Source organism: Chamaea fasciata, unplaced genomic scaffold (assembly GCF_029207755.1).
Source record: "Chamaea fasciata isolate MVZ Bird 193981 ecotype frontalis unplaced genomic scaffold, bChaFas1.0.hap1 SCAF_1, whole genome shotgun sequence".
NCBI classification, from domain to species: domain Eukaryota; kingdom Metazoa; phylum Chordata; class Aves; order Passeriformes; family Sylviidae; genus Chamaea; species Chamaea fasciata.
The window spans coordinates 148,701,741-148,726,181 of NW_027094086.1; the positions used below are offsets into that span (position 1 = coordinate 148,701,741).

General features: G+C 47.8%; 1 protein-coding gene across 1 annotated transcript in view; it reads left to right on the top strand.

Annotated features, from left to right (window-relative positions):
- Positions 1–2,157: 2,157 nt before the first annotated feature.
- Positions 2,158–24,441, top strand: part of XIRP1 (xin actin binding repeat containing 1) — a 31,714-nt gene continuing 9,430 nt past the window's right edge. Inside the window, exons 1-7 of the mRNA XM_066201380.1 lie at positions 2,158–2,242; positions 3,630–3,769; positions 5,013–5,067; positions 6,434–6,838; positions 7,595–7,676; positions 22,238–22,392; positions 23,598–23,651. Of these exons, the coding sequence (XP_066057477.1) occupies positions 3,642–3,769; positions 5,013–5,067; positions 6,434–6,838; positions 7,595–7,676; positions 22,238–22,392; positions 23,598–23,651 (879 nt within the window). The 5' untranslated portion in view covers positions 2,158–2,242; positions 3,630–3,641. The remainder of the gene's footprint in view (positions 2,243–3,629; positions 3,770–5,012; positions 5,068–6,433; positions 6,839–7,594; positions 7,677–22,237; positions 22,393–23,597; positions 23,652–24,441) is intronic.

The following is a 24,441-nucleotide window of genomic DNA, read 5'->3' on the forward strand; positions in this document are numbered from 1 at the left end:
GCCAGAACACAACCTGTGTCCCAAATATGTCAAGGGTTGCTGGAATGAGCATTTGGGGAACACGGAGGTGCTGAATGATCCTCACAGCACCTCTTTAGCCCTTGTCTTCTACCCGGGGGAACTGCTGAAGCTGAAAAATCACATCCCAGCAAAGCTTCCAGTTTCTTCAAAGTATCTCTTCCAGCTCCTCACAAGGCAAGACTCAAACCCCAGGAGTCGTCGAGAGTGATTATTTGCCTTCCTTGGTTCTGGGAAGAAAAGTTTTTTTGGGGACTGGTACATCCAGTCCCTCCACCCTCTAACAAGTCCCCCATTGCCTTGATTTGCTACCTGGAGGCAAATCAATGTGATTCAAGCCCCTCTTCCCAGTAACATCTCAGCGTGAAGAATTCCTTCCCATCTTCCCACAGATCCTTGCCAACAGAGCAAACCCAGAGCACAGCTAATGGTGAAGGCTGAAATCTCTGAGATGAGCAAGGCCCCCAGCAGAGACAGTGGCTGAGGAGTCAGCCTAAGGCTCTGTAATCCTGGCGAAAACAGTTTCAAAACACACTTTATCTAGTGAGGGTGCCTCAGAGCTGTGCAGGGAATTGTTTCATGCAGCCCTTTTATGGAGAGAGGAGCTGGAGAGCAGTAGTCCCCAAAATAATTCACGAGGCTTTTAGCAGCCTCTATTATTCACTATTGGAAGGACTGCAGCGCTCATTGTTTCATTCTGGCAGCCAAATCCTCCTCCACTAAAATAAATAACTATCAAGGATGCATCCCAGCTTCAGAGCTTTGGGTTGCCCACAAAATTGAAATCCTTCTGTCCTCCATCAGGTTTGTCTCTCGATAATCCAGCAGCTGCTGCAGTCACTGGAATTTTCCCTTTACCATGCAGGGCATCCTGCACAGTCCTCCAAGAACTGCATTGTCCATCAGTTCAGGGAGACCCTGGGAGAACATCTGGCACAAACCTGAGCATGAATAAAGCCAGGGCTCAGCTCCAGGCTGGTCTTAGGCGCTGCTGAATGGAACACAACTGACACTGTGACCAGAGTCCACCATGGGGAACCAAACTTGTATCTATCCGCAGGACAGAGAATTAAAACCATTAGTGCTTCTCAGTTGTTTTAGATGCTGAAATAAAAGCTCAGGAAGGAGATTTGTTCCAGTAAGAGCTGAATCAGAGCAGATGGAGAAGTGCAAGCTATTATTTCCTACAGCAATGACAGGGACACTCTATTTGTTTATCCAGATCTCTGCCTTGCCCTTACTCACTGCCTTCTCATCTCAAAGGTTTCTTGCTTAGCTTAGTCATTTCTGGGTAAATTATTTTCCAATTTTTGATGTTAAGTGCAGCTTTTCTTGTTCATTATAAACCAACACAGTGATCTGCTCTCGTTTGTGCACTGGCTTTGCTGCTTGGTCAACTTTCCAGCGTAAGCAGAATAAATCCCAGGGAGAACTTCGCAGTAACCCAGTTATTGTTAACTGAAAAATAACTCTTTTTGTGGCCATGGTACTTTTTGAGAGGTTGAGGAGGCTACTTTTGCCAGATTCTGACTTTAATCAAACGTAGATTTTGGCTAAATCAAATCTCCTCAGAGGGTCCTACCCTCTGTTCCCCCCAATGGTGAATTATTTCAATTCATTTCATCTGGACCCTGGCCTGCCTTTCATTTTCTCCAGGAGGAGCAATGTGTTCCCTGGAGCTGTTAACACTCCAGAGAGAAGCCCTCTCCTGCAGCTCTTGCAGAGCCTCCCCAGCAAAGCCCGGGGAACCACAGATTGAACTGAAAACATTCTCTAGTTTGGAGTATGGGTGTATGACCTGTGCCAGAAGCATCAATTTAAAAATCCCCTTTTTAGAGTGGAGCTGATTCCGAGGCAAGGTGGGGACACAGATTCCAGCCACTTCCCACCTAAATCAGTCTCTAGCTTTGGGTCTGATGGCTGTGGGTGCCCCAGCCAGGATCTGAACTTCTCTGGTGATTTTATGGGGAGGAATGAGACCTCAATAATTGACGAAAAGCTGACAGGAGGAGGGAGGAGGCTTCATCTCCTTCGCTCTCCTGCGCCAGCTCTCCAATTCAGCACCATCCCCACTAGCACATCAGCTTTTAATATTTAATTGCAGCTCTGCCAAGGGACTTTGCCTCCTCTCTTGCACAGAGGAAGGAGTCAGCAGCGTGGTGCTGGAGAGCCCCAAGGAGACTATCAAATGGCAGATCCCAGGCAGAGGGAAGCGCTCTAGCATGTAAGTGATTTTTACACAAAAACCCCTCCCAGATCACAGGAGATGGAATGAATTAGTATCAGAAAAATCCCTGTAAACCCTTAGCAGCTAGGGCGATGCTGTGCTGGCTGTGGGAACTGTTCAGGGTGGGCTGAGAAGGGTATTTTCCTCGACTGCCTGTATTTAAGGGAAAGGAGGGATAGGGAATACTGCTCTCCTAACAGGCTCATTTTGCTACAAAGTAAATCCCTGGAGGGTCCTTAACCTGGAATTGTTTAATGTTAGACACCACCACAAAAATGAGAAACAACCCCTTAACTGTGGGAGGTGGGAGCCTGTGATCTGAAAAATCTGCCTCTTCTCTAACACCATGGAAAATGACCTGGAAAACCAAAAAAAAAAAAAAAGGAAATTTTTAAAGCAACTAGTGATAAATATATTTCCCTCCCTCTGGTCTTTATTTCAGATGTCTTAACAGGCATGAGAAGGGAGGCAGATATTCACAAGCTGCTCAATGACATTCTTACCCCCCGAAAATCTGTCGCTTTTGAGGGCATCTGGAAGTGGACACCCAAACATGGGTGGACAATGACTGAACACTGAATAATATTCAGGCCAGAGCCACAGAAACTGCTGATGAAACTTTTTTTTTTTTTTTACAAGCAATGTGGCTTTTAGAACAAATACTTTGAAAATGTAAATACAAGTACTTTATAATCCCATAGTTCAAATGTCTGTGTCAGTAATTAAAAAGCATTTACATATAACTTGTAGGTCCCCAGAGCTCTGTCTACATTCAGAAAATGAACCCCAGATGACCTAATGTACTTCCAAGTGTCAGATCAGTCACTGCAAATACAATGCCTGAGACTTCTGCTGCACATTGCTGAAGTCTGGAAAACAAGAAGATTTTTGGCAGAAGAGGCCAAGGGGTACTTAAATCTCCAGTAACTGTCTGAATCCAGAGCTGGTTCAGGTCTATGTGACACTGGAAACATCAGAAAATTTTAACTAATGATACAAATGCAAATTACATTAAATAACTATTAAATTATTTAAAGCTAATTTTCATCACGTCTTTTTTTTTTTCCTCAAGTCTCTCACTGTCACAGAGATGAACTTGGGGATCTAAGAGAATGAGATAAGTGGTAGACAGAGTAGAAAAGACCAATTCCCTGCATTAAGTGTGATTTAATTTAACTTGCGTCTGCTTTAGCCCCTTTTTTTTTTCAAAAGTGAATTTCAGTGATGAGGTTTGCAGATTTATCCCTGAAGACAGCACTTGTTCCACAGCCCTTTCCTGATGGTCTGGTCCCCTGAGTGGAGATGGACACACTGATTTTTGGCCTCTTTTCCCTGAGTCTTCACATCCAGCACCGTAACCTTTGCTCTCTTGTTTCAACGCCAGCAGACAGAAAACATGGAAAAAGCCGAGAAGCTGAGGCCAGCTCAGTCCTTCCCTTCTGTGTGCCATTCTCCCAGCAGCAACCCAGAACTCAGGGCAGTTCTCCTGAGGAAAGCTGTGTCTGTCTCAGAACTGGTTGCCAGGTGGGTGTTTAATCTGTGGTTGCAGCTCACCTCAGGTCCGAGGGGCTCCAGGGAGGACTCTCCCTCTCCACCTCTGCAACAAACAAAACTCAGATAAGATCTTTCCTAAGCACAGCATCCCAAATTGTCAGGTCTCAAGGGAGAGGTGCGTGTTTTCTGTCACGAGTGCTCCTGTCTGTTCTGTACTTCCAGTGCATTATTATGTCTTGGAAGACAAGTCCTGATTTAAAATCCAGACACACTCAACAATCTTCACTAAATAAAATGACAGAGAGGAATTTGCCCTTGACCCCGAGGACTGGAGCATTCCCAGGTGGACAATTAAAGCTTTTAATCTTGGTAGTTTGTAAGGTGCCACAAGGGAAAGAGCAAATGCTGGAGAGATGAGCTGATGGGGAGGAAAGAGGGGTATGGGCACTGCATCCTCTCCTGGTTTCTCTCAACTGTCTCTTACCAAAAGGCTCCAGGGAGAGTCACATTTCAACCCAAGCCTCTTAAGGGCTGATTTCTCTTCTTGTTACAACCCATAACTGAGATCAGACCAAAACGCTGCCAAGCGTGAGACGAATGAGATTAGGAACAGAACCCAAAGCACATCTCCCTCCATGTAAGAGTGACAGAGCAGCTGTCAAGTCTGTCTCTTGAACTTCCCCATGGGACAGTTTAGTTCCAAATATCCCAAAAGTTGGTTAGTTTCCACTGTAAATAGCCATCTCTCTGTCAGGGTCTCTGGAGAAAGCTGAGCGCACTCCCCAGAGCACAGAAGAGCAGGAAGGTGGTTTCTTCTGCAAAGGTCTCACTCACCACTGGTGTTATATTAGGTCAGGTACCCACTAGATAAATCCCTTTACATTAGGTTAAAGCTGAATAAATTGACCTTCTGGAAAGCCTGACTTCAGCTCCAAGCTATAAATCAGCAGAGTGCAATAATACACCTCCTTCAGGCAATGTAAACCCCCAACACATCCCCCAGCAGTGGGGACACGAATGCTCCAGGGACACTTCTGCATGGAGCTTGGGAGGAGAGGGCTCACAATGGCTCTGGCAGTGCTGCCCTGAGCTAAAGTCAGTCCTCTTTGGGAGATTTCTCACATCTCTGTCACTCTTCAAGCTTGCCTTTGGAGTCTATTGGATTTGATATTTTCCAGAGGGTAGGGGAAGGCAGAACGAGCCTGCCCACAATATGGAAAAATAAATTCAGGCTGAAAAGGGATTCAGGTGCCATCTCCTGTCTTCCCTGCAGGTACCAGCGCATCCTGAATGGTGAAAACAACATGACCAAGCAAGAACATCTCAAGGTGAGAGCCAAAGGCTCAGAGCTGTTGGTATGGGCTGTCCTCACAACATAAAGCTCCAGTTCTTGGCAATGAGAGACAAACAAAACCCCAGCATTTTCTGCAATAGCTGGTGCTGTTCTGACGACATCCTAGGGCAGGTCAGACCCAACTTCCTCTTGGTATGTACGGGTGGACTGACATACATAAGATGCTCCAGGATGGAAAATTCATATATAATATTCAGGTTGCTGTGGAGGGGAAAAAAATGGTGGAGGCAGAGACTTAACAGAAGGCAATCAAGAAGTGAAGGACCTGGCAGAGGTTTTAGAACTGGCTTGAAAGTCATTAGGGCACCCAGAGAGCCACACTGGGCTGGTAAGGATGACTCTGGGGCATCTCTGCCCTCCTGCACCACCAGCTGGAGGTTTTTTGATGTTGCCCTGCGCGCCTTAAATTAGGTGCTCGTGTCATTTCTGCCACTCTACTCCACCATTCTGGCACTATCTTGGTGTTTTTTTTACTGTAATGGGACTTGGACATCAAGTTCATAGGTAGATTTTGCATTTAGGGGTCTGCAATTCAGCATCTTAAATGGAATTCCCTCCTAGCCAGAAGTTGTGACTACTGTTCTCACATCACGGCAAAGGGACACCTCCCACCTGGCAGTGTTCCTCATATTTTGATTGCAAACTCATTGGCATAATGCGCAGTTCTCAGCTCTGTGTTTGCTCATCTGACCCTGCTTTGTGATAAGGGGCCTTATACAACCTGGAATAAAAAAGATAAGATAACACACGGGAAGACAGATATTCCGGACTTTTTCCAGCTTTTGTGCTAAAAATGGGATTGATTCCCACTGACCACAGAAAGATGAATTCCACCTGATTAAAGAAATGGCAGAATCTGAGAATTTTTATTTTCAATCCAAGTTTCTTGGAAGAAACTGGAGATTTCTTATTAAATGAAAAAGAAGGGGTTTTTTTCAACTGTTTGGAAACACATTTTCATAGAGTAGGAGGATAGAAATGGGAATAAGGCAATGATTCAAGAGGGGACAACCACTGCCCCTATTTTTCTTGCTCCAAGGCTTTCTTGCATGTTCATCCACAAGTCGGGAGGGTTCAATGGAAACATGCAAAACAGAAACCTCAACACTTCAAAGAAGGGCTAGAGTTTAAATTTTGTCCCTGACATTTACTCCAAGAAACATAGAAAGTGATGGGATATTCTTTCACTCCACGAAGTTAGAAAATTGACAGATGTGATGCTTGAAGCAGAAGAGCAGGAAATAAAAATGTCACATGATTTATTATTGAAATTATATAAGAACGTATTTCAAAGTTTTGGGGTTGTTTGGTTTGTTTGTTTGTTTGTTTGTTTGTTTTAGCTCATGGAAGCAAGATATCCATCACAGAACAATGCCATTCCAGTGGGGAAAAACCGTGCCTTACCTCGCAGTCATCCCTGTGATGTGTGCTCAAGCAAGCCCACAGAGGGTGTTCCCATCCCTAAGATTGGTGCTCCAGCAAGGAATTTCAGAGGACCCCTGACCAGCTCTGAAATCCCCCCACACTGTCAGAATTCACACTGTGCTCCACTGGCGGCACCATCTCCCAAAGGCCCTTTGAGGAAGAGGGAGGCTGATCACAGCAGCATCCTGACAACAATCCAGCCCCTGAGCGTGGAGAGCAAACCCCACAGAGACCCAGCCTTCCTCTCCCCTCTCCAGGGCATCCAGAGGAAGGCACCATGGACTCCTGCCACCGCCACAGGGAAGGAGTCTGCTGCCAAGGTCAGTAGGTGCTCTTCTTCAAAAGGCCCTGGAGGTATTCTTTATCCTTATAAATTCCTGGACTCCGTGGTGGTGATTCATCACCCACTGATGTCAATCCCTAGGCACAGGGGACAGGTTTCCCTGTGGATGTTCATGGCTAGAGCCATCCAGCTCTGGGTGATTTAATGGCACCAAGGGCAGAGGTCAGATGTTCAACAAACTATTCCTTCCCCTGGAGGGAAGGATTTGGTAGGAATGAGCAGCCTAGGGACAGACCTACATCGAGGAAACATGGGAAATTATATCAACCATGTTGATATCATCTGGAATATTAATTATGGATGAGATCCAATCAGAAATTATCATGTTCATCTCTTTGCTGTATGATATCAGCCCACACGAGGGACTGGTCCTTCACTGGGAGTGCAGCAAAGAGCAACACCAGTCACTACCAGGTTTGAGACACAAAAATTATTGTGGGAGTTGGTAAAGGAAATGGATGGATAATCTTGTCTCTGAAAGGTGGCCTCAAAATCAAAGACAGGTAGGGAAAATACCACTTAGCTCTGGAAATGAGTGGGAGCATCAAAAAGCTGTGAAGCACAGCCCTTGGAGAGAACAGAGCAAAGCCAAGGCCGGGTCCTACAGGAATAAAAAGCCACCTTTGGCTCTGGAAAGCCTCTGGAGTCACTTTCCCCACACCAGGCCTTTGTGCAGTTCCTCTCCTCTATTTGTGAGGATTTACCTGTTTTCCCTGCTGTTGTTCCCACACAGGAGGGGAAGCAATCCTGGGACAGGCAGGGGATCATCTCCTCGGTGCCAGATACAGCTGATGACTCAGCCACGGGCAGAAGCTGTGAGTTGGATTTATTTTGGTTTCCAGGCATCATTGCTACCCTGTTTCCACCTCTAGAGAGCTGGGAAGGGTCTGTTTGGCCCTTACACAGAGTTGTATTTCCCAGAGAACCCCACAGCAGATGCTGACCAGGCAATGCTGCCTGGGGACACGTGGGTCCTATCAGGAGTGGACATTCAGGAATGTGGCCAAGGATAGGGAGCACAGAAAACAGACGACCCCTTGACTGCAGCCCTGATTAGTCCCACTACACAGAGCTGGCAAATCCCAGCACAGCCGGGATCTGGGCCAGTGATGAGTCCACAGAGCCATGCTGGCTCTCCCTGTGCTGTTATCCCAGCAGTTAAAAATAGCTGCTATTAAATACCAAGGCAGAAATGCATCCATGTTTAGTTTGGGATGAGTAATACCTCCCTGCACCTCAGCCTTGAGGAGAGGAAGAGGGAGAGGTTCCTTTGTATCTAACTAAGGAGCCTTGGCTGGGCTCCTTTCTGAATTTGGCAGCAGGGGTGCATCAGGGAGAGTCATCCTTGGCTTAAGATAGGGCATGTAAGTGATCCCTAATGTTATGATATCATCAGGACTAAAGCAGGTCAGAGATATTTCAAGGCAAGAAGCATCTGTCAAGAGTGAGAAATCCAAGCTTTGCATGGGAAAGGGTTGAATTTTGCCAAACTTTGCTGTTTGACTTGGGGCAGAAAAAAAACAGATCTCCAAAAATCCCATAATGACTGGATTAGAGACCACTGGACCATCCCACATCTTGTGGCCCTGGATCAGGAATCCACAGTCTCCTTAAACCATGTATTTAGGATTTGGGGGTTTTTTCTGTCAATTTCTTTCTTTCCTTTCACACAAGAGGGGGAAAAAGGATCACACACTGCCTGGATTTGAGACCCTGTATTTAATTACCCAGCTGCATGGGAAAAGAAATCTCTCACAGATGATGGAGCTGAGGTTTCCACGACATTGCTGGGATTATTTTTTTTTAGTATCAGAGCACATGATGTCACCAGGCTATCTAGCTCAACACTGTCACAGTTTTGTGTGCCTTTTCCAGGGCCAGGAATGTCTTTTCCTCTGGCTGGCCAGGGGTGAATCATGGCCTATCTTAGAGCCTTACACCACTGCCCAGCCCCTGACTCAAAGGCCTTGTAATAGCCATGGCTTCATGTGCTTCATTGGAAGGGCTTTGTGTGAGGTCCTTCTGGGGAGGCAATTCCATCCAGGGAGCTGGGAATACGACAGCTACCACTGAGGTATGTGCTGGATTTGCTCGGAGACAGGAGTTGTAATGCTTCTTTAAAAAGTCCAGGAGCCAGCTGTCCCAAATCTCTCAGGGACCAGATGCATCTGAGGCTGTACCTGTGCTGTGTTCCATCATTCCCATGGAGTGAGAGAGATGTTGGTGCTCCAGGAGCCCCAGAAGTGGCCAGGGCAGATTTCCTATGGGAGCCTCCTCACCACCCCACGGGGACAGCCCCACTGCCCTTCCTGAGGGATGAGGAGGGGACATCCCAGACTTGGGATGGGGAAAACAGTGTCAAGTGGTTTGAAGTCACAAAATAACACAGTTCTCAGGGGCTGGGATGTCTGACATGGAGGCCAACAGCTTGGCAGTGTCCAAGACAGCTCTGCTGGCTGAAGTTGGGTTTATCAGCAAACACATGTCAGTTTGGAGCTGAATAACTGCACAAAAAGCCAAAGCACTAGTGGCTGCGTCTCTTTCCAGGCACAGCACAGTCACACCTGAGACACTGCTGCAGGCCTGAGCATTGCTCAAAGGAGATGGCTTTTACACCCCTTAGAAAGGTACATTCCCAGGCAGCCAAAGCAGCTGCGCTGTGCCCCTGGTCACGCTGGTGATATCAGATGATCCAGAGGAAGCTGCCACCAAAGACGTCACCAAGCCACTAATTAAAGAGGTCCAAGTGGCTGCAGTCTGCAGTAATGAGATTAAACTGAGCACTGGAAGACTTACACAGCAGAACAAAACTCTTCCTAGGAAGGAAGATGGCAAATCAAGGAACCATTTTTCCCGGAGGGAAATAGTTGAAAGCTTGAGCCCTTTCCTATTCAAAAGGAGAAGCACAAGCTAATTTATTGCAGGTAGAGTCTTCTGAGTACTCTGGATTTTAAAATCAACTACTTCTAGATGAATTTTGGCAATCAGAGAGAGGAAATTGTGGCCAAGGAAGAGGTTTGTGCATGTGTGTATTAACGCTGCTCCATCATCCAGGGCTTCCAGCTGAAGGGCACACAGGAATGTTACCCCTGTGTGAAAGATGAAAGAGGAGCCTGAGGAGACTGCAAATTACAGAGCATCCAGGCAGCCTCAAACACACCTGCAAACCCCTCCTCCTCTATTCTATTCTATTCTATTCTATTCTATTCTATTCTATTCTATTCTATTCTATTCTATTCTATTCTATTCTATTCATTTCCACCTCTACACAAGGGGAATTTTCAAAGCAAGGAGAGGAGGCGAAGGAGAGGGCAGGACGCAGTGGGGTCCCCCATCCTGTACTCAAGGAGACCCGGGTTTGGTTCAAGGGTTTGCTTGACAGGGGAGGTTTCATCCCCTGCTGGCTGCAGCAACCCCACGTTCTGCTGCGAGGGGGTGCGGTGCCATCTAGCGACAAGGGAACCGACTCGTTCTGTCCCAAAATCGGGCTCCGCAGGGATGCTCCGGCCGCTGTGTCCCAGCCCCAGCGGCGGCGGGGGCTGCCACCCTCCCTCTCGCCGTGGCCCGGGGCTTTGCAGCCATCGCTCCGCCGTCTGCATCACGAACAGACGGGCTCGGGAGAACATCGCCAGTGAACTGGAAAGGTCTGAAAGGCGAGGAGGGGGAAATGCTGTTTTAAGATAAAAGCTCTGTGCTCATGCCAGAGACGGCTCCGAGTTCAAGGAAGCTCCGGCATTTGCCATGATAGAGGTTCCTACAGTCAAAAATAATCCTTAGAAGATCATTTCCCTTTCAGCAGTGGCTTTTCATGGGCATGACAAGCAGGAGGTGAATGTCAGGACTCCTGTAAGTGGCCAATCTGTCCAGCTCTCACTGCTTTGTTCCTCTGCAATTCGGGCAGGAGGGAAACTTGGGGTGTTTAAGCACAATATCCATCTCATCCCCCGACTCAAACACCTCACATCACAGAAAGAAGGGGCCGCAGGACGTGCCACCCGTCCTCTGTCACCTCTCCCACCCCTGTGACCGATTAGGGAAGCTGGGATCACAGGAATTTTTTGGGGAGGATGCCGTGGGAGCACACAGTAGTTCCCAGGGATTCTTGGAGGGCAGGGGAAGGATCAGCCTCTGCTGACCAGCCTGGCCAAGATCTGCCAACAATCAAAGCAGACAAGCTTGTCCGTCCTAATTGGCTTTTCCTGCAAGCCCCAGTCTCTGCTTTCACTCAATCTAACCTAAAGAGCCTTTCCCTTGCCAAGACCCTCCTGCCCCCTTCACTGGGCTTCCTGCAAGAGCCCCCCAATCTCAGTCAAGGGCTCAGGGCTGCCCTCTGCTCCAGGCCCTGGGGCTGCTGGTCTCCCCCCTCACACACTCAGTGCCTCTCAGAAAATCCCAGAGCCTCCGTGATTTATTTTTTTCTCATTTCCTGCCTTCTAATTAGTTGCTGTCTTTCAGACAGGGGGACAAAACCCTTTCCCCAGGAGCTGTGCAGAGCTGTCAGGTAGCTCAGATCTCTCGGGGCTGCAGGAGCAGTTTGCAGGGGCACTGATGGGGACACACGTGGAAGTCACAGCCCACAGCAGAGCAGGTCCTTCACCTAGGGATGGAGAGAGACAGAAGGAGTGTGAACAGCCAGCCATGTGTGCAGACAGAACACACAGATGTTGCAGATGAAAACAGAACTCCACACAGATATACACACACACCCTGTGTGTTCCTGCCAGGCACAGGCAGGCCGTGACACACAAATGCCCACTGCCAGCTGCTGACTGAGCTGATTTGCTCTGCCCTTCACCTCCTGCATTTACGTCCCTCCATCCACATGGAATGAATAAGATATCTCTGTTCCCAGCGGGCTGCTGTGTTTGCAGACCCTGCTGCCGTTTGGTGCTGCCTAAGCAGGTGTGTGTCTGCTGACAGCCCCTGCCACCCCCAGCCCTCTGCCCCACCACCTGGCTGGCCATCAAGAACCTGCCGATCACCCTCCTGACAGCTCTTTTTCTGATCCTCATTTATGGAAGGAAGCAACAAAGAAGGCAGAGACCACATCAGGAGGTGGAGTCATGAACTCCTGAGGCACCAGGTTCAATACAGACAGCAGGGAAACAGCAACTCACAGCCCTGCAGGATGGTGAAAGAAACTGGGCTATGGCAGGGAGGAGCTGGGCCCATCCAGGAGCCTCAGTGAAAACAGATGTTCATCTGCAGCTGGACATGTTTTGATGGGATGTGGTGCCACGTGACATTGGCAAGGAAATCACACCTCATGCTGAGCTGCAGCCTGGGTGATGTGCAGCATCCTCTCCTGATACCTGCAGACCCAGAGGGAAAAGAGAAGGGCAGGACCCCCCCAAACACCCCTGTAAAAGTCCAGCAAAACTATTCAGGAGAACTGCATGAAAAAACTTAAACATCTCAGTACTCAAAGGGGGCTTATGAAAAGAGTGAAAGGAACTTTTACATGGGGCACATAGTGAGAGGGGGCAATTATTTAAAACTAAAACAAGGGGAAATATTTAAAACTAAAAGAGGAGAGATTTAGATTAGATATTAGGAAAAAAAAAAAGCCTTTACTCAGAGGGTAGTGAGGCTTTGAAATGGGTTGCCCAGAGAAGTTGTAGATGTCTCATTCCTGGAAGTGCTCATGGCCAGATTGGATGGGGCCTTGAGGAACCAGGCCTAGTGGAAGGTCCATGGCAGGGGGTTGGGAACTGGATGATTTTTAATGTCCCTTCCAACCCAGACCATTCTGGAATTGTGTGAAACTGGAAAATCAGCATCAGTTGCTTGGCCCTTTGCAACAAAGAGCATGGAGTGTTTTATCCCAGGTGATGGGGACTTCTGGTACTGGCACAGCCAACCCACATTTTCCATTGCCACGGGGTGATGTTCTCAAACATTCACTCTCTAAAGGTGTGAAAAGCAAATCAAAGAGAGAACAGCTGGGCCTGGTTCAATATTACTGGGTACATCAGTCAAATTGGTTTCCCAGCCTACTAAAGCCAGACTCGGAAAACCACCCCCAGAGCCTTTGGTTATGTCTTTATTTACAAATTAGCTTGGCCAGGCAGGATCACCAGCTCTGGCACAGAGTTTTACCCACCATTAACAGGCTCAAAATAGCACCCTTTGCCCAGCTGAACTTTGAGGGCATGGAGAGTCCTCCAGGTCTGAGTGTTTTACTATTATCCCTCTCCAAACACTTCCCAGAGCAGCTACCTGTGACACCACATTGCTGCAATGATAGGAGTAATTGTCCTCTTACCATAAAGCAGGTAGAGTGGTTGTCCTTCTTTAGTCACCTTCCCAAAGTATTTCTTTTTCATTCCTGCTTCTGAAATACTGGAACTGATGAGGACACAGGGAACCAGAAAATGTAGGTAATGCCTGTCACCTTCCCAGCTTTTCTCTTAAAACTTCGACTGTGGCCAGAGGTGCCAGGGGAGCTGGCTGTGAGAATCACAGCCTGAGGACATGACAGTGAGTCAGGGAAATGCCTCTTCCCCATGGCACCACTGCCTGGATGCATCCTCATCCCGTACCAGGTTACACCAGGGGTATTTTGAATGAATAAATTCTGAAAATAAGCCAGGGCCCCAGCCTTTCCCAACCCCTGTGCAGGATTGCTGGGACTCATGATTGACTCAGCCTGGTGGAAGAGCAATTTCACTGTTCCCCTAAAAATAGACCAAGTGGTTCATCCTCTCAACATAGCCCAGCACTCTGAGATAAAATCAGCTGCCAGAGGCCACTGGGAGGCAGTGAACAGGACCGAGGGTTTGGGGTGTGGAGCAGGGCTCCTTTTGGGATACACAAAGGGCTGCCTGGCCCTGGGTTTCACACTGGTTTTCCACTGGGGCTGTCTGAGACACGACTCACCTGTTGGGACTGCAGAGACCTCCCTGTAAGTAATTTTGGGGTAGATTAGAGTGGGGTGAAATGTTGCATGATAATGAACGTCAGACTGATCCTAAAATGCAGGGCAAAGGAGGATGCTTAGTGTTTTAAGATATGAAAGTGGTGTTGCAGCTCATGGGAAGCCATGGATTTTATTCTGCTGGCCCAGAGCTTAGTAAATCCTGCACTGTGCTGCAGGTCTGCTCCATGTTTGGTGGCTTTGGTTTGGTTCAAGACCATGGTTTAGGGCACCTGGGCATGTTCTAGACAGAAACAGAGCATTGTAACTGTGTGCTTTTCTTCTGTCCTAAAATACTGAAAATCCCAGCTTTGAAGCTTAAATTCATGGGGACAGATCTTAGTGTCTTCTCTCTCCCAAAAAAGAAAAAAAATACTGTTATTTATGATAACTCTGCTCACTTTGAGCACAAAGAGGGGAAAGGATCTGTATGGGATCCAGCTGAGCCAGAGGAACAATGGGGGTGGAGGGGACACCTTCCAGACCCAAACCCTGTTCAGGATTTGGGTCTACTACTACTGCCCTGTAGTGGGTAGGCAGCAAAACGTGGACTGTTCAGAAGGAAATGAGCTTTGCTTCATCTTACATCCCTAGGGAACAGGAGGCAGGGAAGGATTAGTTAAGGAGGGAATTTCTTTCCCTCTCTCTTCAATCCCTGTCTCCAGAGAGGGTTGGAAACTGTGTTTGTGACCCTGAGCCAAACGAAGAGCTTCAGGAGCCTATGGGGTCAGCAGTGTTACTATGGCCATACCCCACTCCCTGTTAATGCTCACATGTGTGAAAGGACACTCCAAAAACCTGCGTCACTCTAAGATGGAGCAGAAATGTGCCCCTGTGTGTGCATGTGTGTCTCACACCTGATTATCCATTTGCCTTTTGGCTCTAAGGGTCATCTCGTGGTCACCAGGAAAGCCAGGACTTCAGGTCCAGCCCTGGGGATGCCCCTCAGTCACTGACCTGAGCTGAAAGCAGAATTTTTTTCAGCTCATGCATTTGTCGATGGCCCATATTTCCTTCTGAGATTCACGTGAGGCTGATGGCTGTGAGAATAACAGAAATTCTGTGGCTTTCCCCAGTTCCCTCCAGGTCTCCAGTTTTCATTCAAATCTTTGTATTTAAAAAAAAAAAAAAAGTGAAGTAGCTTCAGATTTTTGGTAGAAAACAGGGATTTAGGCAAAGAAAGGTGGAGTTGTCTTCCTTTCCCTATGTCTCAGGTACAGATATCACTTCATGAGAAGAGGCAAAATATAAAAATCCATACTCTTGTTCAGGAAAATTGGTAGATGATTTGCTAGTGGCAATTAAGGGGTTCAGCACGGGTGAAAATTTGTAGGTACATCTTGCAAAGGCTGTTTTCAGCTCTTGAATAGATGCAGTATTTTACAGGATACAAAAGCTTCCTTCTGGGGGAAAACCAGGCAAGGATGCCCTAAACCTGTTAGTAAGAGGGAGAAAATCCTTCTTGAGCACTGGTGAAAGTCCCAGGGCTGGGTCTGAACAGAGTAATAGGAATCTTTCCTTGAAGTACTGCACCTTACTGGTATCTTGCACTTTCAAGCCAACCTTTTCTCTCCCCTCCCATACTCTCGCTGGCAATTTGCCTTACTCAGAAACAAATGGTAATTCCCAGGAATCTCAGCAGCTACAAGGGGGTTTGGGGTTTTCTCTTTAAAGGATACTGCTAAATTGGTTTGGAGTGTGACTCTTTCGCTCATAACAGCTTTAAGTTTTCTTGGCTGCCGCCGATAAAGAGCCGACAGCGGCATGGAAACACCGGGACAGGAATAGAAAGGCAAGGCAGGGCCTTGCAGCTCCTCGGGACACGTGGCATCCCTGCAATGCCCCCACGTAAACACCATGGCACGGCAAAGAAATGCTGAGAGGTGCACGCCACAGCCCTGATCCCAGCTGGGCCCTGCATCCCAGGCAGGATGTGAGGCCGGGGATGCTCACGGGGCACACACATTCCCAAGGTATCTTTTCAGAGGGGTGAGAGAGGGCTTCCCTTAAAAGGTCTGGTATTTGTGGCATGCCAAGAAGCCCTCTCCTCAAGCTGAGGCTGTTCCAGTGGGGAGCTGAGTGTTGCTTTCCATGGGCAAGTGGGTTTTAGAGGGAGGGAAGTTGCTATCACGAATGGCCATTCTAAGCTCCGGGCTGTAAGGGCTGAGAGCGAAAAGGTCCTGGGAGAGGGGTTGGGGATAAAAGTAGTGCTGATAGTGGGACAGGGGAGATAGAGAAACAGGGGGATGGATGTCAAGGGGGGTGTTTATCACCATCCCAGTGAAAAACCCCTGTGTGAATAGCAGATAAAGAGTCACTGGAGGGTACGAGAACGGGCGTGAGCGGGGCGTGACCCGCGATGTGTCAGCGGGGCAGTGCTGGACACCCCCGGTGACACACAGCCGGGGACACAGTCACTCAACATCCACTCGGCCTTTATTAACCCTTGATCAACTCTGCAGAGGGACACAGAGAACGAGGCAATGCCGAGGGCTGCACCCACCTCCTCCCGGCCCTTGGTACCCGGCCGTGGGTGATGTTGGGGTGATGCTGGAACCCTCCCTAAGGAAAGACAAGCCGGCAGCAGTTGGCCCACGCAGGAAGGCCATGTCCCCAAACAGCAATGCCACTCGCAGCTGTCTCTCAGCAGAGCTTCTTGGCATTTTTTTGGTGCCCAGAATAGAGTCCTGCACATTCCTGGATTTTTGCAAAGGCCAGAAATAGCCCCAAGCTGCCTTGGGGCAGATACTCGGCTCTGTCTGAGGCTAAATTTTCCCAACTCTTCTCAGAAGCTCTTTAAATTACCTGGGGGGGAGGGGGGGGGAGTCATGATGCTGCTCCTGCAAAGGACATTCCAGCTGATACCAAAGAGCCAAAAACATTTGCAGAGGTGATCAAAGATCATGAACCTTCAGTCTGAAGGTGCTGGAAATTGCAAAGAGATCTTATTTTGAAAATCAAGGGCACAAAACAAGACTTTTTTTTTTTCTCTTTCACCGCCTCCCACCCTCTCAGATTTGCAAATGCAATTTTACACATGTGAAAATTGTTAATTATTTTACTATAATTAGTAGAAAAATCCTAATGCTAATGAAATGATTATTTAAATCTTATTTCCTCTTCAACACAGCTGGTCTTTAGTAACATTATGTTATTTTACTTCTTGGTCTAGCACCTTCCTCTGTTCCTAGTGCTTTTCTTTTCAGCCCATTTCCCACCCCAGAAATCACCTATTAACTCTGTGTACCAGAGCTCCTCTAATTGCAAGACATGGCTTGCAGGCAGGGCAAAATCTCTCTTAAACCCTTTCAAAAGGGAATGATTTCTATTTATTTGATATGTGTTAGTCATTACATTTATGTTCTATACCAGCAGTGCTCCCCACCTCCAAATCAGGGATCTATTGTATGTGATGCTGGACAAATTTATTTGAGAGGACAAGTTGTACTCATGAAAGTTTGGAATCAGAAAAAAAAAAAAAAAAAAAAAAAAAAGGCCTTGTTAGGTTGTATAGTTTTCATTAATCACCCAACTGTAATCAGTGCTGTTCTTATATCTGAGTTGGTAGGTGAGCATGAGAAAATCTCAGTACTTACTTTTAAAGGTTGATTCCTAGCCCGTATAGTTATAACAGGTACTCTTGGACCAGAACAGTAAAAAACCACATGAATTCTATGTAATTCTATGTAAAAAGAACATGTTTACAATTGCCACTCTGGCACATAATGGGCCGATCCACGGCAGAAATAAAAAGCTTGAATTTCAAACACACACAGTCCTTTGTAGGACTGAAAATGAGAGAAAGCACTGTGGTTTGAAAAGAGAACAAAGTGTGATCAGGAGGGAGCACCCGTGAGGGTGAGCAGAGTGTTTTAGAGCATGACTGGTCCTCAGTCTTTGCTAGATTCTAAAATCCCATCGATGCTCCCTGTTGCATCTTTGTCCCACATATTTTCCCCCCTCCTTCAGAAAAAAACAGATTTCAACATTCTCTAAAGCCTCCGGAGTGGGTCATGAGGGCAGTGAGGAACAGATAGAGATTCTCTCCTGCCCAAATCTTCGCCATCCCAGGACTGCTCTTCCCTGCCCACCTATCACTGAATCATCCCAGAACCACTCACCTTTTCAGCAGCCTCCAAACTGAGGCAGCAGGGAGCCTGCCCTGCTTCCCGCATCTCCCTCAGAATGTGTTCCCTCTGGCAGAGCTTCCCTGTGGGCTTGAGCTGCTGGCAAAGGGGTTAGGGCAGAGATTTAAACCTTTCCCCACTGACTGAGCACCCCCAATGCGCTGCCTGACTCCTGGATTAAGCAGCAGCACTGATTTCCCAGCCAGCTTTTATGGGTGCTCACCCATCCGTGCAAATTCCCCCAGCCCAGCCGTGGAGCTGTGCCGGGATTTGGGAGTCACTTTTGCCAGAGAATTGATTCTCTGGGGAGAAAAACTGGGAGGAGGATGGGACAGATGTGATTCTGCACATGCAGCTGCCACATCCAAGAGCAGAGGCACTTAGAAGTGGGGTCCCCATCTGCAGGGATGTGCTTCCAGCTTTTGGGACAGGTCAGTGAGATGTTAATGTTTCACTGGGATGAACAGCAGCAACAAGCAGGTGGTACTGGGGACATGTCCAGTCACACAGGGGTGTCACATGCTCCTGGGTCAGGAGGCTGAGCTGGTAGTGACTGTCTGATGGGGGTAACCCATGGCTGATCGAAGGCAGGGGGAACAACCAGCCTAGAGAGCCACAACGCAGCATTTCCTTGTCAGTTCACCTCCATCCCCTCAGAATAGAAAGTTGCTTTTGCAATCTGAAGAAATCACTTGTTTTCCTGCCCTGACTTTCCTGGTGCTAAGGAACTCCAGCACACGAGTCTCCTTGCTCCTGCTGAGCTCTGAGAACTGGGTTTGAGTCCTGCACCATGGGATGCACCAGATGTCTGGTGTAGTGGAGCCTGGCATAGCCAAGGCATGAGACCAGAGCACATCTGTGCTCCATGGCACAGGCCATGGCCCAGCAGCCAACATGGCAAACCCAAAATTGACCTGCAGAGCAGCAAAGCCAAGCAGACACCGAGCAAGGGATGGAGGATGACGGATTCGGGAGGAGCTGCTCTTTGCAGCACTGCTCCCATCAGTGAGCAATGGAAAGGGACAGGACCCTGGCAGAACTTGCCCCACAGGGCCACCCCTTTCCCCTCTGATCTCTGCATCCCTGTGCAAGCCCCCATCCGATCCCAGGCCCCGTTACACAACCCCCAGCTCCCGGAGCGACACAAAGGGCTTTGCTTAGCAGCTGTGTTTGCTCAGGGCGGCTGATTTTGGGAGCACAGCTGATGACATGTGGTTGGCCAGGCGACCCGGGAGACTGGTGCTGAGCTTGCAGCTTCCTTTTTTAATAGGTGACTCAGGCACTCGGTAGCTCACTGGGGTTGGTGGTGGGAGCCGGGCTGTGAAGGAGTGCCAGCAGCAGAGGTGGTGGACACCAACAGGTGGGTAGCGTTGTTTGTTCATAGGATAAAGTGGTTTAAATAGAAAGTAGAGTGAGGCAGAACTGCCCTGTTACTGGTGAGATGGGGTTTTCTCAGGGGAGGGAGGGGGCAGAGGTTTTGTTGGTGATTTGTTTTCCACTTGTTAGGAGTTGGCTGCCAGGTGTAAGATGATTCCGGTTCAAGAGACCCGCAATATTATCTCCAGCAGGAGACAGTGCAGTTGAGTGATTTATGGGCAATAATTGGAGAGGAAGTGAGTGAACTTTTAGATGAATATTTAAGAGTCTTTTCCCCCCCATTGCCTTGCCTTCTCCCCCTGTGTTTAGAAAGATCAATCAGTACAAACGAATACAAGGAATTATTTTGCCTTGTTGCAAGTTTCCATGTCTCACAGCCCTCCCTGCCTGCCTGGGCTGTGACTGACGGGGCAGGGAGGCTGTAAACCAAGCCCGACCTGCACATACACGGGGCATGGGAAGAACTCAAGAAGCCCGACAGCTGCTCCTTATGGGCAGTCCAAACATTGCAGCCCCTCACACAAAATGTGCAGATTCATCCGGCGCCAGACACTGACACGAAGGACATTTTGCCGACAAACGCCAGCAGGGAGGAGCATTCCCTGTATCCTTCATTTGGACAGCAGCGCCGTCGGCCGCCGCGCCAGCCACTGGCTGGGACGGGAGGAGGGGGGTTTCAGGAGATCTTTTCCTCCTATTTTAGCTCACAGGGGATGCTTTAATGCCTGAAGTATCGTGTTTAACACCCCCGGGGCCGCAGTCGTGCAGTCAATCAGCGCGGCGCGGGATGCATCACTCAGCGCCGGAGCGGATGCCGAGCGCGCCAGCGGAGACCTTTAGCTCAGCGGGGCAGAAATGTGGAGCCCGGCACACGTTTCAGACTGGGCTTCCACCTCATACACAACAAATACCACCCTCAGCCTGGTGTGCATAGAGACCTTTAGCTGTTCTCCAGCATCTCCAGCCGGGAAGCTCCGCGCTCCCTCCCGGGGGATGCTGTGAAGCCGCACCTCGCTCCCAGCGCCTGAGATGTCCTCGGTGCCGCTCGGATGTCGCACACGTGACAGCTCAGCCTCCCCGTTAGCGGAACGAGCTGTTGTTCTTCGGCTCTTATCTATAATTAGCGGTTTAGAGGGAGGCAGCAGCCTGTTTCTTCAGGCAGAGACCAGATTTTGTGCAAGCGCAGAGCCAGCACAGAGGTCTGGAGCAACCCTTCTCTAAGGTAGGAGGCTTTGTGAGAAGTGATAAGCAAACACAGGGCTGTGCACTGCAAGAAAAATAAAAATAGTCCAAAATGAGAAGGGAAAAAGAAAGAAAAAAAAAAAGAAAAAAAAAAGAAAAGAAAAATAAAACAAAGGCAGCGATAAGGGGATGCCTTCAACAAAAGCCTTGTATCTAATTATATCTGCCATTAAAACAAGCCCTGTGGCCTTTCATCCATCCAAGCTAACGGGTGAAGGAACGGGCAGCACTGACACTGTGCTATTTCCCACTGCCTGAACTGCAAATCTTCCTTCTGCTGCAGTATTTGTTCGTGGCTGGAGGGGCATGTTGCTTTTCTTTGTGCAGTATGTGAACCTACAGGCCTATAGGTCAGTACAAATTATACCATCTCAGCAGTAATGCCCATAGCCTGGGGTGGGAGGAGAGCATTAAACATCACCAGCTCAGCTCATGGAAACAGGGATGCTTTTGCTAAGCACTTCTCACCAAAATGGTCAAGCACAGGAACACTTGTGTCAGCCTAGGCAGGGTCACTGCCTTGCCATGAAGTGTTCCCATCTCCTAGATGTGGTTTTCAGGACCACATCCATTTCATTTGAAGCACGTTTTTAGTGCATGGAGTTGCTTCTTGTCAATTTAAAATAAAATAGTAAGTTTCTTTCAGTATTTTAGAGAAAAACTTGAAAATCTGAAGTTAAAATGCAGAAAACAAAGAAGAGTCATTAGGTTTGTTGGTTTTTAATTCTCGTGATTTGGGGGCTGAGGTTTGTGAGCAAAGAATGCTGGATTGGCTGCAGGGCTTCTAGTGTGCACGTATTAAAGAGTACATCAGCCCTTTCCTGGCTGTGCAATAGCTGGATTTGTGGAGAGAGAGCCCATTGTTCAAACCGAAAGCATTGCAAATACCTCGCTAAATCTGAATGCAGCACCACAAGCCCTGCAGAGAACGGGAGAACCTTCTCGTGTTTTTACAGTGAGAACAGTGAGATTACAGCCCTGACCAACCTGGACGGCTGAGTTGAACCCTATAGGTGTAAAGCTCTATATATTATGTATTTCTGTGATGGGAAGTGGATATAACCACCCTCACACCTGGCAGATTGATGCAAAAAGAAAGTCCTTGGCTACATTTTGGAGTTGCTTCTTTGAAAACTGAATCTCCAGTGGGGACCCCATGGGAGCTGGTGCAGCTCAAGATACCAGATCTCTAAATTCAGAGCAGGGTTTGAAGGCTCTGCCAAGGGCTCCCTGCTACATCCTGTGGCAAGTCTCACCCTTTTCATCTCTCCTGAAATGAGCTCCCAGGGGAGATAAATGGATGTTACCGCTTGTGCGGCACACCCATAGGAGAGTGGTGTGGCCAAGGAGCAAAAAGAGCAGGAATTGGCTCAAATTGGATATTTGTAGTTCCTTCGTGTCCTCTGACTCCCTCGTGTTTGGTGATGGCCTTGCCCAGGGATGCAGGAATGGGGCCACCAGGTCACTGCCAAAGTGTCACTCCCATCCAGGCTCAGCACTCTGCCACAGCCATGAAGGAGATGGGAATGTGCATGCTTTTTTCCCCTGAACCTGAAGAGTGTGATGTGAAGTTTTAGGGGACCAGGGCGGGGCTGTGGGGGGACTTGGTGTGAGGTGCCAGAGCCCTTGGAAAGCCCTTGGAAAGTGCTGCTGGCCCTGCCCTCCTGTCCGCGGCTCGTGGCTCACTACACACCTCTGTCTGTCCCTGTTTCAGATGATCAGGCACGGTCATTTTTAGACCCGTCAGGCAACAGCAGCCACACACTTCAGCAAGGACGAGGGAGGTCCTGTGCGCCCTCCGTGAAGGAGCTGTCGGCTCTGTATCTCTCGCAGACAGCCGCTGCTGCTGGCGCCAGCCCCGCGCAGCCGGTAAGGACCGGGTCCTCCCCTCCCCAGCCACCCGCGCCATCCCAGCCCTGCCCCGGCCGGCAAGTGCCTGTGAGAGGGTGAGAGAGAACGTGGCTGGTTCTGTAAATCTGAAGAAACACCGTTTGGTTTCCCAAAAGTGACCATTTTCCCCCCGTGCCATTTAGAAATGCAAGATAAATGTGTACAAATATATCATATATCACATACTTATGAATTCACACAGGCGCACACACAGCCCTACATCCACTAGCCTATACACTTTATTCATATTAAGATTTCCTCTTTGTTTGCACATTTATATTCACGTACATCCATCGAGGAAATAATTAGTACAGAGCAACACATAGGTCTGCATGCTATCCCCATTCCCACACACACACACACACATAAATATATGTCCATATATGCCACATTCAAGCATAACTTTGCAGTGCAACCTCCCTGTGCTTCTCTGTTTATATCCCTTAGTCTGGGATCCAGGGATTTAATCCTCCACTCCAGGCTGATCATCGGGTCACAGGATAATACAGGTTATAAGGGTTATGAGGCATATTTTTTCCCATTTCCCCAGTTCCACTGGTGATCCAGGAGTGACATAAGATGGGATTTCATATCTGGACCCTTCCTGCAGGCACATTCATGTTTCCACACAATCTCAACCTTTTTTGGGGCCCCTGTTCAGAGATGGAGTCTCTCGAGTGTTTATCAGGGAGAGGTCCAGATGAAGCAGTCTCAGTTGAAAATAAAGAAGTGGAGACTGCGTTTGGAAAATTACAGCTGGTTAGAAAACCAAGACATTTTTTTAAAATTACAAAGCAATCAATTACACAATTCATAATGCAACTACAAATGTAGATCAGTTTCATTATTTTTAAATATTGAAGTGTAAGGAAAAATACAGGCTAAGTCAAACTTTGGAGAGATCAGTGCTAGTTTTGATTTTCCTGTAACTTTAAAAAATATGTTTGGGGTTTTGTTTGTTGACTGAGACATTAGGAAACATATATCTGATGAACCTGGAATAAGACTGCTTTCTCAACTGTACAGAACTGCCAAAGAACCAAAAGAGAAAAATCATACCCACATGGTTTTCAGTTCTCTGTAACTGATGTACACATTAGTACACATAAGTGTGTAAAAATATATATGCAGATAATGTGTCTTTCTGTGCAGTTTAATGACATTTCTCCTCATATCTTTTCCAGAGTATTGTGAAGGACAACTCCATTCACTCTCCCCACAGACAGAAAAAAAACAAGGTAGGAAATGTTTTAGATAAGCACCGTTATCTAACCAAATATTTGTGGCCTGTGAGTGTGATCTCAGTACCCACACAAGGCAGCCAGGAGCACTTAAATTCTGAATATAGTTATCAGCTGCTCGGCTGCCTTTCCCCACATTCAGAAGTTCTTCACAGATTTAAAAAAAAAAAAAAAAAAAAAAAAAAAAAAAAAAAAAAAAAAAAAAAAAAAAGCGCAACAGACCCCTTATTTTAAAAAGTGCATTCCAAGTACGTTGGCTCATGCGAAAGATTTGCTTTTTTTCACTTGCTGCAAAATATGCTGATTTTGGTGTTCTAAATGTGGGTTTCTTTTACTAATGTTCGAAACTTATTTTTAGCCAGAACAATCTGTGTGTAACAGAGTGAAATAACACCGTGCACCATTGCTTTGAGCAACAACTAATAATATTCCGGGCATAACTCTGCAGACGTAACTGCACAGGCATGCCAAGGGTCAGCAGATCTGTTTACTGAAAGGAAAGCCACCAGGATTACAGTCTCTTTTAGACAATGATTAAAGGCTTCAGCTACCTTCCCTCTAGATAAATGCCCAGGCAGTGCAGGTTGCAGGTATTCAGTTCAGTGTTCAGTGCCCAGGATGCATAAACTGAGGAGAAAAGTTGCAGAAATGGAGGCTCAGAGGGAAACTGGACAACCACAGCCTGCTCTGTTCACTTCTGTACCAACACTGCTGCGAATCTGAGATGAGTTCAGTCTGACTGAGCATAAACAGGTTTAACTTTCCTGACCCCCAGCTATAGGTGTAA